At 43.0% G+C, this 15,728-nt stretch overlaps 1 protein-coding gene across 1 annotated transcript in view; it reads right to left on the reverse strand.

Moving 5' to 3' along the window:
* Positions 1 to 2,782: 2,782 nt before the first annotated feature.
* Positions 2,783 to 15,728, reverse strand: part of LOC132397764 (gamma-aminobutyric acid receptor subunit beta-4-like) — a 166,254-nt gene continuing 153,308 nt past the window's right edge. Inside the window, exon 9 of the mRNA XM_059976530.1 lies at positions 2,783 to 3,767. Within this exon, the coding sequence (XP_059832513.1) occupies positions 3,417 to 3,767 (351 nt within the window). The 3' untranslated portion in view covers positions 2,783 to 3,416. The remainder of the gene's footprint in view (positions 3,768 to 15,728) is intronic.

Consider the following 15,728-nt stretch of genomic DNA (forward strand, 5'->3'; position numbering starts at 1 on the left):
TTTGAATAATGGAATAACGTTAGCAACTTGCCAGTCCTCCTAAACTTTGCCTGTGGCCAGAGGACACAAACATATTGGTCAAGGCCCCAACAATCAGCCTCTTTGGGAAGAGTAGTTGAAGAATCCTTCCAAAGACTTTTGGAAATTATAAATTTGTTGGGTTCCAAACCGGAGTTCGTTGGTGAAGTCTTCTTGAGCTAATGCAGGTGTAGTAAAATAAATGTTTATGTGAAGCCCTACAGCAGTGAATGTATTACCCAGGATGTGTTTACCAGACTGGGAGTCAGATTATTCAACTGAATATTAAACCAAGTATCTGCACTTCATGAAAACACTTGCTCTGTCAATGATTAAATGAGACTGGATGCAATCACATAGCATAATTGCACGTAAAATTAATTCCCCTTCAGCAGAAGTAAAACCATCTCCTTTCCGTTGCTATCGACTTTGGGTGAATTTTAAAGCGAGGTACATGAATCTGCTCCTTCAGGACTCTATCCATCTCTCTGCCCTTTCTCCTCACCAGCCCCTTGCCATCTCTTTTCCTCCTTTGTGTTTCCAATATTGCTCATGTCTTTAAGCAGAATATCACCTTTTATGAAAATGACCCTCAAAACTTTAGGCTTTAATTTACTGTGCAATGGAAATCTTGGAAAATGGCTTCATTGATACTTGAAAGCTGTGCCCTGGATCAAAAAGTGATAGGGTATTCAGTGGATGTCTTGGTGGGCTTGGCACATTCTGGTGAGGATTGGAACTTATTTATGGTGTGAGGAGCTAGGAAGTACTCAATTTGGCTGGGATGGTCATTTATTGAAATGGGTGTGTTGGGGAAATTGTTGAATATTTGAGAGTATTTCTTGGTCTGAAGTTGCATTCTTAAGCTGGGGTAGGATTGAATGGATTGTACCTTTCAGGGGGTGAACTGGAGTAAACTTGGGTAGGCTGGCTATGTTTGGGGTAGGATGCCACATTCCTAGAATACTTCCTGATGGGGCTGATTGATCTATGAACTGCTTGGGAAAACAGACAACCTTTCAGTTGGCTGGAACGTTCCCAGCATAGGCTTGCACAATTGCTTGAGCAGACTGGGGATAAGGTCAGGGTGAGCTGTGCCATTCAGTGCTGGACAGGAGGTTTCTAGGGAAGATCGAGACAATCACTGGGTAGCTTTGAGCATTGATTTCATAGGCCGGGCTTTCTGTCAAAGGGTGGCACACATTGGTGGGGTAGACAATCCCTTAAGTGCATTATACTTTAAACACAAGAGATTCTGCAGATGCTGGAAACCTTAAGCAACACACACAAAATGCTGGAGAAACACAGCAAGGTAGTACTGTTGACACTTCAGGCTGAGGCGATTCATCAGGATTCCTGCAGGCTTGTCTGATGAATTGATGGCTGCCTGAGCTGAACAAATAGAATTTGTGGACGTTGAATTGTGTGGGTAAATCACTGACCTAGGGCCAACCTACGTCTGAATGACTGATGCTTGTCTAAGCAAGCACATGCTTGTCACGAACCAGCTGGCTGGTAAATGCAGTTCTCTGCATGTCATTGCCAGTCGTTCTGTCTTGTAGTGGCGAAACATTGGTCCAGCAGCCAAAGAGCTAATCTAGAGACCCGAGTTCAAATTCCACCATGACTAGGGGATTTAAATGGAACTAATTCAATGTGGAACTTAAATTAAAAAAAAAACTAGTTTTGGTCTGAAAATTCTTCTAAAATGAATGACGAGAGAAAGAATGAATCTGTTCACTTCTTCCTTCGCCTTGATGGGTTGGCACTGTCTGAATGAGTAACTCCCAGGGTTGAGTCCTTGTGTAAGTGAGATCGGAATTGTGGCTATCTGAGCATTAGGGTGGGTTGCTAGGTTGGTGTGAGTCAAGGCATCATGGGCCTTTGAGGCTGGTTCAGAATGCCTGGGCCTGTTGAATCTCCAGGCAGGAATCTATGTGAGTGATGTGATGGTTCTCTGGACAAGCTCCTGTGTGGATCAGTAAGTGCTGCTTTGAGAGGGCTGGTGTCATGCTGCTTGTGTGTGTCAGCGGACCCCTGGATGGACGAATCAGTTTGGCATCAGGGCGAGCCAACAACACTTGTTCACAGTGAAGGGGTCGTGTTCATCTGGCGATCACCACTATCTGGGCAAGTTGCCGTTTGCCTCTGCAAGTGACCGCTGTCTGGGTCGATGTCTGTCTGAGCCACCGACGCTGTCTCAGTGGGACAGTATCTATCCAGGCGGGCTGCTGGTGGTTGGCTCAGCGGGTGTCTGGACATTTTGGTGCGGTCTAGGCAGTTTAATTGCTGTCTGGATGTACTAGTGCTTGTCTGGGTGATTACTTGATGCAGAAAACAAATGGGTAACATTCTAAAGGAGCAAGTGCTAGAGAGATACAGAATGCACTCATCAAGTCCGTACCAACCATCAGATTGCCATGGCCTCGAACCCTACATCGATCACTGTTTTAAAAAGATTCTCCCCATGCTCCCATCAATGTTCCCCAACTGAAGTTCTTACCCAAGCAATTAGAGCAATTGACAGTAATCAATCAACCTACCAGCCTGCATGCCTTTGGGATGTGGGTGAGAACTGGTGGGGGTGGGGGAGGTGGAACAGAGGGAACCTACGTGATCGCAGAGGCAATGTGTAACCTGCACAAAGACAGCCCCAGAAGTCGGCTCTAAACTCAGGTCTCAGTTCTATTAACTGCAGTTTGTTTGCCCGAATAGAGCCAAGACAGGATGCTTGGCAACGTTCAGAGGCCACAACTGTTCTGCTGCTCTGGACCAAGTGTGTTATTAGGATGGCGTGCCCAGACTCTGTACAGGGAGCTCCAACCACAACAATACAATCACTTCAATCATTTGAACTAATCTTACAGAACCCTTCCCATTACATCTATTTCCCACCCCTCATTGACAAGCTCTCTAGACCAGCAAACATTCCCTAGTGGTTAACAGCAAAAATCAGTTTTCACTGTTGTTATAAGCATACAACAGGGTCTTTCTGTGTTCCAAATCCCTCCTGTCCACATGTGCTCCTTGCTCACTCTCCCTGACACTTAACCTTAACCATGCTGTACAGATGTAGAGAGCTCAATCATTTCATGATAGTTTGTCACTGGATGCAGCAGTCTCGGAAAGCTGTTTGATAGTTAGTTGTCTGTACCAGTTTGAAAGTGTACGCATGCAGTTGGAGAGCAGAGGCCAGCAAGTCATGGTTTCAATGTCAGGGGAAGTGCAGCAGCTTAAGGAGAACTGTACAAAACATTCCATTTCATGTTGAGGCTTTCACTCAATGTCTTTTTTTTACATGTGTACAAAGTCCTGGGTCACATTAACAGTGGCAGTTGATTCAACATGACCATGAGACCTATCTGTCCCTCTCTGGAGCTGAGGTCCCCCTCTCTTGGTCAGTGCACATAGTACAGCCAGTAGATTATGTTGAAAAAGCCAAAGGTTATGGGGAACACAACTCTTGACCATTTGTCGATGGCACTAACATCTGTCAGCTTTGGCATCTTTAACTTGAGTTTAGACGATCGGCGGTGCAGACGGGTCTTGGTGAGATCACGGTCTGTGTTCCGCTCTCGAGTAGTAAGCCCTAAGCCGTCCCTGGATCCGACTCTTCGGAACTGAATGCCAGAACTATCAAAGGACATGACAGAGTTGCGGGAATCACTGACACTGCTGGCAACCTCTGATGGCAAGACTTCATCGTTGAGTTCCAAGGTGCTGAGGAGGATGTTTCCATGCATATCAATCTACATTAAGAGAGAGAACTGTTAATTCTAATCACGCTCTGCATGAACCAGGACTTGGTCTAGTTGTAGTGGCTTACACTTAATGTCATATAAAACCACCTCTGCATGTGTTATCTAAAAGAAGAAACATTAATGATCAATTCCCTGAATAACTTACCCAAATACACCATCCAATGCCACAATTTGCATAATTTTGAGAATTAGCATTGATTAAAATGCAATGAGAAAATATATCAGGAAAATAATTTGTTTTGTCCCTGCATTGATGTGACATCTCTAAGGTTAAACAGGCTAAAATGTGGTAAATGTGTTCACATCGCCGCACAGAATATGTAAATTTTTTCATCTCATCCAGTCAGGCTGGACTTTACTCTCACCGTGAGTCATTAGCAATAACACAGTGCCCTCTGTTCTTTCTCCAAAACCATCAGCCATCATTATTTTCTTAAGAACTTCCATCTTCATTAATGCATTTATGTTATGTTCAATTTGTCTTGATTTATCCTTGTTAGGATGAGCTTTATGTTTTAACTACTCTCAAGCTCCCGTATTACTAATCTGTTGATGTCTATCTATTGCATTTCTGGATCCTTGTTTCCGGTGTCTCCACAAGGGAGAATAATTTCTCGACACTTCCCTGGATCCAAAACTTTTGGAGCCTGAAGAACTTCCACTGAGGAGTCCTTCACACTTCTCAACGCAACCTTGTCAATTCTTCCATACTGTCTTTATCCTTCCCGTTCCCATTGAAAATTGTTTTTACTCCTTCTCCAGTGCTTCCTCCTTTCTGTAGCATGGGCAACAGAATGATTCCATCATATTCCTGTGTTCTCTTTTCATACTAAGCTCTTATATAGCTCAAATATGACTTATAAACCTTTCACATCTATTTCTCCAGTGCAATGTTTCAGCAGTGTATACCTTTCCATCAACACCCCTCCTTATACTTCCTCTCCTATCTTATTACTATAAACCCACCCTTGTCACCAGCCCCTTATCCAACACACAGAAATATATTTTCAAAAATTTAATCTTCTATCAGTATAAGTTGTGGGCAGCAAATAAAACCGCAGATTTTGGCAACTGAAATGTTAAACAGAAAATCCTGAAAGAACTCAGCCAGTTAGGTAGCACCGGTGGACACTCCAATTTCAGATGCTGGAACCTGGAGCTTCACACAATTTACTGGAGGAACTTAGTGGGTTGAGTAGCATCTATGGGATGGAAGGAATTGTTTCAGTTTAAAACCATGATGCTAGGTTTTGTCTCAAAAGAATGACGATTCCTTTAACTCCAAAAATGTTGCTCAGCCTGCAGTAATGGTCAATACTGATCATTACCGAGGTACTTTCTAAAAATCGGGCAAGGAAGGAACATCAGCATAATGATGGGAAATGATGAGGGACCTGTTACACCCACAGTTTGGTGCCATCTACAAACCCTACTTTTGCAAGCTTTGTTTTTAGTAAATTGCACAGAATGGTGATTCTTGCACTGGTTCTGTGGAACACACTGCTCACATTCAATGCCACCTTTAACTTTAAACCACTCCTGTAGTCTTTATTGTTTTTCAGCCAGTGTACTTTACTTTTTACTGCTCGTCTCCTGGTCTTGGTCATTAGCCTGCTCTCAAAGGCCTCCAGAAAACCCAAGCACATTCTCTCATCACATTAACTCCATCCACTCATCCTTTTAATTCTTCAATTCCTGCCTTCTTCTGGAATTCACTTCCTTATGGTTTCTAGTTATTTTTGAGTAGGTGTCACTTTTTTGATGCCATTAATGATAAATCAAGTGTGATAGATTTCGCTAGACTTGATCTACTTCCTATTTCAGATATAAAAATCACATTAGCTGTCCACCAGGTTGTAAAGAAATTGTCTCTTTTCTAGTAATTCTTTTAAATATATTACCATATACTTTCCTGAAATTATTTTATTTCGTGCAGATACAATCCATCTGTACTAAGGATATTAAACTCCTACACTTCATTACCTTAATAATTACCTTTCCATTTTAATTGTAATAGCTTTCATAAATTTTTGATCTCATCTAATGTGACTTACTGACTAAACACTGAGGCAAATTGATGATCGATATAACTGGTGCTGCTTAAACTGGAATGATAAGAAAATTGATTTACAAGGATATTACCAGGACTGGTGGGTTTGAGGTATATAGAGATGCTGAATAAACTGGGTCTATTCTCCCTGGAGCACAGGAAACTGAGGGGTACCTAATGGAGATTAATTAAGTCAAACAGGACACTGACAAGATGAATATCTATAGGTTTTCTTTCCCTGGCTAGGCAGCCAGAACTAGAAGGGATAGGTTTAAAGTGAGAGGGGAAAGATTTGAGAGACAACTTTGGGAAAGACATGAGAGGCAACTTTCTCACACAGAGCACAGAGGGTATTCGGAATAAGTTGGCAGCTGTGGGTATAATTATAACATTTAAAATGCATTTAGACAGGTACATGGAGGACAGAGGGAAATGGGCCAAATGCAGATTTTTGGGACTAGCTCAGTTAGGAAACCTGATCAATGTCAATTCTGTCCACGTTTTGTTCATTCATTCATGGGATGTGGGTTTGACAGGCGGAGTCAGCATTCATTTGCCCATGAGAAGGTGGTTGTCAGCTGCTGCGGTCCATATTATATACTCACAATCCTCTAACGGAGGTGGTTCCAGGATTCTGGCCCAGCAAGGGTGAAGGAACGGCAATATATTTCCAAGTCAGAATGGTGTGTGGCTTTGAGAGGTATCCCATGCTTTTGCTGCCCTTGTCCTTCTACTGGTGGAACTTACGGATTTGGATTGGACTGCCTTAGTGTGCTGCTGCAGTGCATCAAACTGCTGCTTCTGTATGTCAGTGGTGAAGAGGGTTAGTATTTGTGGATGGGTGTTATCGAGAGGGCTGCTATGTCCTGTATACCCACAATCCTCTTAGAGAGATAAAAGAGCTGGTTGTGGACTTCAGGAAGGGTAAGACGAAGGAACACATACCAATATCATAGAAAAATGAGAAGTAGAGAGTGAGCAGTTTCAAGTTCTTGGATGTCAACATCTCTGAGGACCTAACCTGGTCCCAACATATCGATGCAGTTATAAAGAAGGCAAGACAGCAACTATACTTCACTAGGAGTTTGAAGAGATTTGGCATGTCAACAAATATACTCAAAAACTTCCACAGATGCACCACAGGGAACATTCTAACAGGCTGCATCACTGTCTGGTGTGGTAGGGCTACTGCACAGGACCGAAAGAAGCTGCAGAGGGTTGTAAGTTTAGTCAGCTCCATCTTGGGTACTAGCCTACAAAGTACCCAGGCCTTCTTCAGGCAGCGTCCATTACTAAGGACCCTAGCACCCAGGGCATGCCCTTTTCTGACTGTTACCATCAGGTAGGAGGTACTGAAGCCTGAAGGCACACACTCAGAGATTCAGGAACAGCTTCTTCCCCTCTGTCATCTGATTCCTGAATGGACATTGAACTCATGAACACTACCTCACTTTTTGAAATATATATTATTTGGCTTTTGCACAATTTTTAATCTATTCAATATATATATATATACACTATAATTGATTTATTATTATTACTACTTTTTTCTTCTTCTTCTAGATTATGTACTGCATTGAATTGCTGCGGCTAAGTTAACAAATTTCACGACACATGCCGGTGATAATAAACCTGATTCTGATTCTGATCTGGTGTATTGGTGAAGAGGGTTAGTAGTTGTGGATGGGTGTTATTGAGTGGACTGCAATCTCCTGTATGATGTTGAGTTGTTGTTGAGGCTGCGCTCATCTAGGCAAGTGGAGAGTGTTCCAACACACTCCAGCCATGAGTCTTGTAGATGGTGGATGGGTTTTTGGGAGTGCGGAGGTGAGGCACTCATCATAATACTCTGAGCATCTGACCATACTGTATGGGGCTACTCCAACTCAGTTTCTAGTTGGAGGTAATCTCAAGAATGTGAGTTGGGGAAGAGTTATAAGGTATTGCAGCATCATTAGACCATTTGGCCCGCAGCTCTGCCATCCAATCATGGCTGACATTTTTTTTGCCAACCCCATTTCCGTGCTTTAACCTTCTCTCACCCTTAACTTTGTATCCAATCAGGAACTTTTCAATATCTGTCTTAAATACACCCAGCCTTTTGTGGCAATGAATTCTGCAGACGCACCACCCTCTGGCTGGAGAAACTTCTTGTCTCATTTTAAAATGTCTGTGCCAGCTATCTTAGGCTCCCCTACTACTACCACACCCCCTCTATCCAGGCCTCTCAGTATTTGTGATTTCAGTGAAATCCTTCCTCATCTTTCTGAACTCCATCATGACCAGGCCCAGAGACATGAAATGCTTCTCCTACGTTACATCTTTCATTCCCGGAATAATTCTTGTGAACCTCCTCTCCGGGGCCAGCACATCTTTTCCTTAGCAACAGGGCCTAAAGTTGAACACAGTGTGGTTTGACTAACTCCTTACAAGGCCTCAGCGGTACGTTCTTGCTTTTATATTCTGGTCCTCACAAAATGAATGCTAATGTCACGCTTTCCTTCTTTACTACAGACACCACTGCAAATTAACCTTCAGGGAATCAATCCTGAATTAGGGCTCATAAGTCCCTTGTGCACTTCTAATTTCTGAATTCTCTTCCCATTTAGAAAATAAGCCTTTATTCTTCCGACATAAAATGCAGAACTATCCAGATAATTGCAGAATTGGCAGCATCTGGAGTCAAGTCTTGTTCACTATCTGTATTCCAGAGCTGTCCCTCAATTGGCACAAAATGCAATAATGTGAGACCCACAGTCAGCATAATCTGCACCGTTCGTTATCAGAACCCTCTGAAATGGAATGCTGTCCACAGTCTGTCCTCCCTGCAACTTGATTGCCAGCAATCATTCAAATCTGCAATCAGCGGCTGGCTATAATTACTGACATCGTGCAGTAAGATAGTGTGCAAAATCGGCAAACAGGACACAATAGTTAACATAATATGCAGCCTGTAGTCACTCTAACAGCTGCACACAACTGGCAAAATCTGCATAAGGAATGCTCGCAATCCACAGAATTTGTGGTCAGAAATGAGCCATTACCACAATCTGCAATCAGATACCGCCACCAACAGTCTCAGTAATCTGCAATCAGTATTGGCATCATCCACATACAACTGGGATTGCCCTGTAACTAGCAAAATCTGCCATTACGTATTATTCATGAATCACCAATTCTGCAATAAAGTACTACCCATAAACTGTAAATCTGCATTTGGGTTCTTCCCTAAATTGGCAGAATCTGTAATCAAAGGTTGTACCCAATCTGCAGCTGGATCAGTGCTGCTCACACCAACACTAAGTGGAATCACAGGACTTCCCATAATTATCAGACCCTGCAATAAACTGACAGCCACCAGCAGCCCAATCTTCCATAAAAAGCAACCCACTGGCAAGACAAATTGCAATCACCCGGAGTCCTCAGAGTGCTCTCCACAGTCAGCTCTTACAACCAGCATAATCTGAAATCAGGTATAACCCACTGTTAGTGGGTCTAAATGAAATTCACTAGGTTATTTCCTGGAATAGAAAGGTTATCCTGTGTAAGAGGGGAGACAGTTTAGGTCCGTGTTCTCTGGAGTTTAGAAGAATCGTGTGATCTTATTCAAACATGTAGGCAGCTTTACAGGGTAGATGTTGAGATAACCTCTCTTGTGGAACAAGCAAACAGACACACAATTACAGGATAAGAGGCTGGTCATTTAAGGCCGAGATCTGTAGAAATGTCTTCTTTCTTAGTGTGGTGAATCTTTGAAATTCTCTTCCTGATAGATATATTTAAGATGGAGATGGATAGATATTTCAGAGATTGAGAAACTGGTACCAAAAAGGAGCTGAGGCCAGCGTAGATCAACCATGATCATAGAGAATGGTGGGGCAGGACTGAGAGGTCTGGTGGCTTACTTCTTGCTCCTACTTTTGAGTTTTCTTGTGCGGACGAAAGTAGGGAAAATTAGGGAGTCAGCAAACGATTACATACTTAGGAAACAGTGTGATCTATTATTAAGGATGTTGCAAAAGGGCACTCAATCAAGGTACAGCTGGTCACAGGAACACAGGAAATAATTGCAACCCCACTGCAATAGAAGTCAAAATGCCATTTGCCTTCTTAACTACGTTTCACCTGCCTGATAAATTTTTGTGATTTGAACTAAGGACACTGAGATCCCTCTGAAACTCGCTCATTTACAATCACTCGTGATAGAGGTAATTAAGCGGGGCAGAAAGTAACAAGTGGACTATGATGAAATTACGGGTGGAATGTTAAATCAGATTGATTTCAATGGATGACGTGACAGTGCCCTCGCAGCCCCAGGGACACGCTGTGTGTGGTGATTTCATGCTCTTCCTGTGATTGTGAGAGTTTCTCTGAGTGCTCCAGTTTCCTCCTGTCCTGAAGTTAGTAGGTTAAGCAGCAAATAAAGTTGCTCTTTAGTGTAGGTAAATGATATAGTAGAAAATTTTCAGCTGTGATTGGATTGGAGGTTGTTAAAAAATCAGAAGAGGTGATGGACTACTGATTAGAAAGAACCAGTATTCAGGAAGGATATGCTAATTGGCTCAGAAAGGGAAGGTACATGTGTAGAACTTGGAAATACAACAGGATGATGGCTTTGATGGGATTGTACAATAGGCATCCAAGCAGTCAGAGGAATGTGGAAGATAAGTTGCAATAGAATGTAAAAGCAGTAAGGTTGCAGACTGGGTGATGTAAACTTTCTCAGCATGACTGGGATCGCCTTAGAGCAAGGGGCCAAGATGGGAAATGTTAAATACATCCAGCAAGGATTTGTGAAACAGTATGAAGATAGTCCAACCAATGGAAAGAGATGCACTTGACTTAAATATTCGGAGAACGAGGATGCTCAAGGGTGGAAGAGCTTGTGGAGGAACAGTGACCGTAATTCAATCAGCTTTAAGGTCATTATAGAAAAGAATAAGGTTGGGCATTGTGATGAAGTTTTACATTTGGGGAGGGCTAACTTCAGAAGTATAAGACAGGATCTGATAAAGATAGGTTGGCAACAGTTGCTGGATAGAAAGAAAAACAACATCCGGAAAACCAAACAGTGAGAGGTTGTGCATGGAAAATCCTGACTCAGACGTCAGACTCGAGTGCTCCATGGAGAAAACTGATGAAGATAGAGCGGTCGATGTAGGGCATTTGAACTTTGGCAAGGCTCCAAGCAGTAATATGGCTCATGAACTCAGAATACAGAGGATTCAAGGTGTTCTGGGATCCTTTCTCTTTGTGATTTTTATAAATGACCTGGATGAGGAAGTGGAGGGATGGGTTAGTAAATTTGCTGATGACACAAAAGTCGAGGGTGTTGTGGATAGTGTGGAGGGCTGTCAGAGGTTACTGCGGGATATCGATAGGATGTAAAACAGGCTGAGAAGTGGCAGATGGAGTTCAACCCAGCTAAGTGTGAGGTGATCATTTTGGTAGATCAAATATGATGGCAGAATATAGTATTAATGGTAAGTCTCTTGGCAGTGTGGAGGATCAGAGGGATCTTGGGGTCCGAGTCCATAGGACACTCAAAGCTTTTGCGCAGGTCGACTCTGTGGTTAAGAATACAGTATATGGGCCCTTATCAACCGTGGGATTGAGCTTAGGAGCCGAGAGGTAATGTTGCAGTTATATAAGATCCTGGTCAGACCCCACTTGGAGTACTGTGGTCATTTCTGGTCGCCTCACTCCAGGAAGGACGTGGGAACCATAGAAAGGGTGCAGAGGAGATTTACAAGGATGTTGCCTGGATTAGGGAGCATGCCTTATGAGAATCGGTTGAGTGAACTCAACTTTTTTCTCCTTGGAATGACAGAGGATGAGAGGTGACTGAAATAGAGGTGTATAAGATGATGAGAAGCATTGATCATGTGGATAGTCAGAGACTTTTCCCCAGGGCTGAAATGGCTAACACAAGAGGGCACAGTTTTAACGTACTTGGAAGTAGGTACAGAGATGGTAGACGTAAGTTGTTTTTTTTACACAGAGAGTGGTGAGTGTGTGGAATGGGCTGCCGGCGACGATGGTGGAGGCTGATACGATAGGGTCTTTTAAGAGACTCCTAGACAGGTACATGGAGCTTAGAAAAGAGGGCTATGGGTAACCCTAGGTAATTTCTAAGGTAAGGATATGTTTGGCACAGCTTTGTGGGCCGAAGGGCCTGCATCGTGCTGTAGGTTTTCTATGTTTCTATTACTGAATGGAGATGTGTAAACACTGGTGTATCGCAGGGATCAGTGCTGAGGCCTTTGTTATTTGTTCCTATATAATTGACTTGGATGAGAATTGCTGTAGTCTGATAAGTAAAGCAATACAAAGAATTTGCTAGAGTTGCAGATAGTGTAGAGGAATGTGAAAGGGTACTGGGAGCAATAGATCACTGGAAAATTGGGTGCAGCAATGGTAGATGAAATTTAATCGAGACAGGTGAAAGGTAATGCATTTCGGGGTTGTCAAATGCTGGTTGGACATGTAGAATAAATGGCAGGTACCTTAGAAGCATTGTTATACAAAGGGACCTTGAAGTACAAGTTGAAATCTCCTTGAAAATCAAAATTCTGCTAACACATTAGTGTTCATTAATATACAGAATAATTTCTGAGCCCTTAAGTCAATAGCTACAGCAAAAAAAGCTAGAAAATGCTGAAAGAACTCAACTGGTCGATGTTCAAAGTACTTTTGTATCAAAATATATATATGTCACCATATACAAACTTGAGATTCATTTTCTTGTGGGAATATTCAATAAATCCAATAACCACAATAGAATCACCGAAAGACCGCACCCACAGGACAGACAACCAGTATGAAAAAGACAACAAACTACAAATACAAAAATGAAGAAAACAGAAGAAATTATTTACCTATCAGACAGTCTGTCTCTCTATCTGCCTGTCTACCTATCAATCTATCACATGACACAAAAAGACATTGAAATTGAGTCCAGAGGTTGTTGTAACGTTTCAACAATGGAGCAAGTGAAGCTGAGTGACGTTAATCCCTCTGGTTCAGGAGCCTGATGGTTCAGGGGTAATAACTTTTCCTGAACCTGCTGGTGTGAGTTCTGAGGTTCTGGCATCTTCTTCCTGATGGCAGCAGTGAAAAGAGAGCGTGACCTGGGTGGTGAGGTGTTCCCGATGACGGATGCTGCTTTCCTACGACAATGCTCCATGTGGATGTGCTCAACGGTGGGGAGGGCTTTACCTGTGATGGACTGGGCCGTATCCAGTACAATTTGTAGGATTTCCTGTTCAAGGACATTGGTGCTTCCATACTGTGATGCAATACATTCTCCACCACTCATCTATTAAAGCTTGATCTACTGAATCTTCACAAACTTCTAAGGAAGTAGGGGATCGGCTGTTCTTCTGTTCCAGTGGCATTTACTGTATGTGCTGGACATGGAACAGGTCCTTTGAAATGGTATCGTCGAGGAACTTAAAGGTGCTGACCCTCTCCATATCTGATCCCCCATTGAGCACTGCGCCATGAACATCCAGTTTCCTCCTGAAGTCAATAATCAGCTCCTTGGTCTTGCTGATATTGAGTGGGAGGTTGTTGTTGTGGCATCTTTCACTCAGATTTTTAATCTCCCTTATACATGCTGATTCACCGCCACCTTTGATTCGGCCAGTGAATCAAAGACGGCGTAATCAGCGAATTCAAATATGGCATCGGAGCTGTGCTTAGCCACAGAGTCAAAAGCATAAAGTGAGTAGAGCAGAGGGCTAAGCTCAAGGAGGAGATGTTGTTGGCAATCCAAACTGACTGGAGTCTGCAAGTGAGGAAATCGAGGATCCAGTTGCACAAAGAAGTATTGAGGCCAAGGTCTTGAAGCTCATTGATTAGTTTTGAGGGGTGATAGTATTGAATGCCGAGCTGCAGTCGATGAAGAGAATTCCTGATGTATGCATCTTTGCTGCCCAAATGTTCCAGGGTTGAGTGAAGAGCCAATGAAAAGGTGTTGGCCAGAAAGAACTACAGTCTACAGATCAGTGAATTCAAATGACAGTGGAAGCAGACAGACCAATTGCTTTGTTCTTGCCATGAGGGAGGAGACGGAGGCTGCCATTTTATGAAGGCACTCTGTTCTCCATTTTGAGTTAGTTGCTTAGCTTGCTCAGTGTTTTAAAGTCAACACAATGATGCCTCAGGTAATCTGCTGAATTAGGGATCATTTCCAAATAAGATGTTATTTTGGAGGTGTTCTTTGATTGGATATAACATGCAGGTTTGTGAATGTTAGTGTCTGTGTCTGCTCTGTGTAATTTAAGCTGGTGTCTCATTGAGAACAAAGAGCCTTAAATTATCGATTGGTACTTGCCAGGAAGAGGGTAATAAATTGGTGCTGGTCTGGAACAGAGCCAATAACAAGGTGTTAAAGGTCAGACACATGACCTGTAGTCAATGACACTGGAATGCAATATTTGAATTGGTAAGAAATTACTATAAAAGTAGATACTTCAAGTGTGCTGGCGTCGGTAACTCTGAATTGATGTTATTACTTACATCCTTCATAGGATGTAGACATCTTTACAATACGTCTCTATCTAAATGTGCAATTTATAGTTACTTGTAGTAAATAGTATGTACAACAGGACAGTCAATATAACATAGAAATACAGTTGTGTCAGATGAAATAACCAGTCTGATGACCTGGTGGATGAAGTCTGTTGGTGCTGGCTTTTCTGCTGCAATACCGTTTCCTGGATGGTAGCAGAAGGAACAGTTTGTGGCTGGGGTGACTCAGGTCCCCAATGTCCTTTGGGCCCTTTTTACACTTCTGTCTTTGTAAATGTTCTGAATAGTGGGAAGTTCACATCTACAGTTGGGTTGTCCGCACCACTCTCTGCAGAGTCCAGCGATCGAGAGAAATACGGTTCCCATACCAGGCAGTGATGCAGCCAGTCAGCATGCTCTCAATTGTGCCCCTGTAGAAAGTTCTTAGTGTTTGGGGCCCACTCCAAACTTCTTCAACCATCTGAGGTGAAAGAGGCGCAAGAGCACGTGAAATCCTCAGTGATTTATATGCCGAGGAACTTAAAGCTGTTCACCCTCTCAACCCCAGATCCACTGATGTCAATAGCCTGTCTCCATTCCTCCTGTAGTTCACAACCAGCTCCTTTGTTTTTGCGACATTGAGGAAGAAGTTGTTTTCTTGACACCACTGTGTCAGCGTGATGACTTCTTCTTTGTCGGCTGCCTCGTTATTATTTGAGATGAAAGGACAACTATCGCCGATGTAAATAGTATATTTTCTGTTCTTTGACCGTTCAGGGAAGGTCGGGAGGTGTGCACATACGTATTCAGTTGTGAAGTTCACTTGTTCTTCCACTGAGACAATAAAGATACTGTTGGTGGATACAGATCAACACATACAAAAGCTGGATGAACTCAGCAGGTCAAGCAGCATCCACTGAAACGAGCAGTCAACGTATTGGGCCGAGACCCTTCGTCAGGATTCTCTCTGTGTCCCCATGATCATTATTACAAGGGGTAGAATTCTTGTAACAGAATTGGCATCCCAGTTGGGGACTCAAGAATCAATTTCTCCGTCTGCTGGAGCCTCAAGCTGGACCACTTGGGTGAGAAACAGAGAGATCTGGGACTGGGTAGTTTGCTGGAACAGACCCAGGATGAAGAATTCAGGAAAGTCTGCAAGTCCGGAGGACTTGGATTGTTTTGATTGGAGGGGATTCCCCAGAAGTCCATATTGGGAAAATGGCCACAATACGGGAGAGTATGATGGACACAGCAGCGGTGAAGGCAGCTAAGCTCTTTTTAAAATTGTCAAAGGGAAATCGTCAGACAAGGAATTAGCAGCCACTGAAACCAGAAGCAGCGGCCTACCTCATGGCGTATTTAAAAGGATATCAGCAAAAAGC

The sequence above is a fragment of the Hypanus sabinus genome, chromosome 8, assembly GCF_030144855.1.
Source record: "Hypanus sabinus isolate sHypSab1 chromosome 8, sHypSab1.hap1, whole genome shotgun sequence".
In the NCBI taxonomy this organism is placed as follows: domain Eukaryota; kingdom Metazoa; phylum Chordata; class Chondrichthyes; order Myliobatiformes; family Dasyatidae; genus Hypanus; species Hypanus sabinus.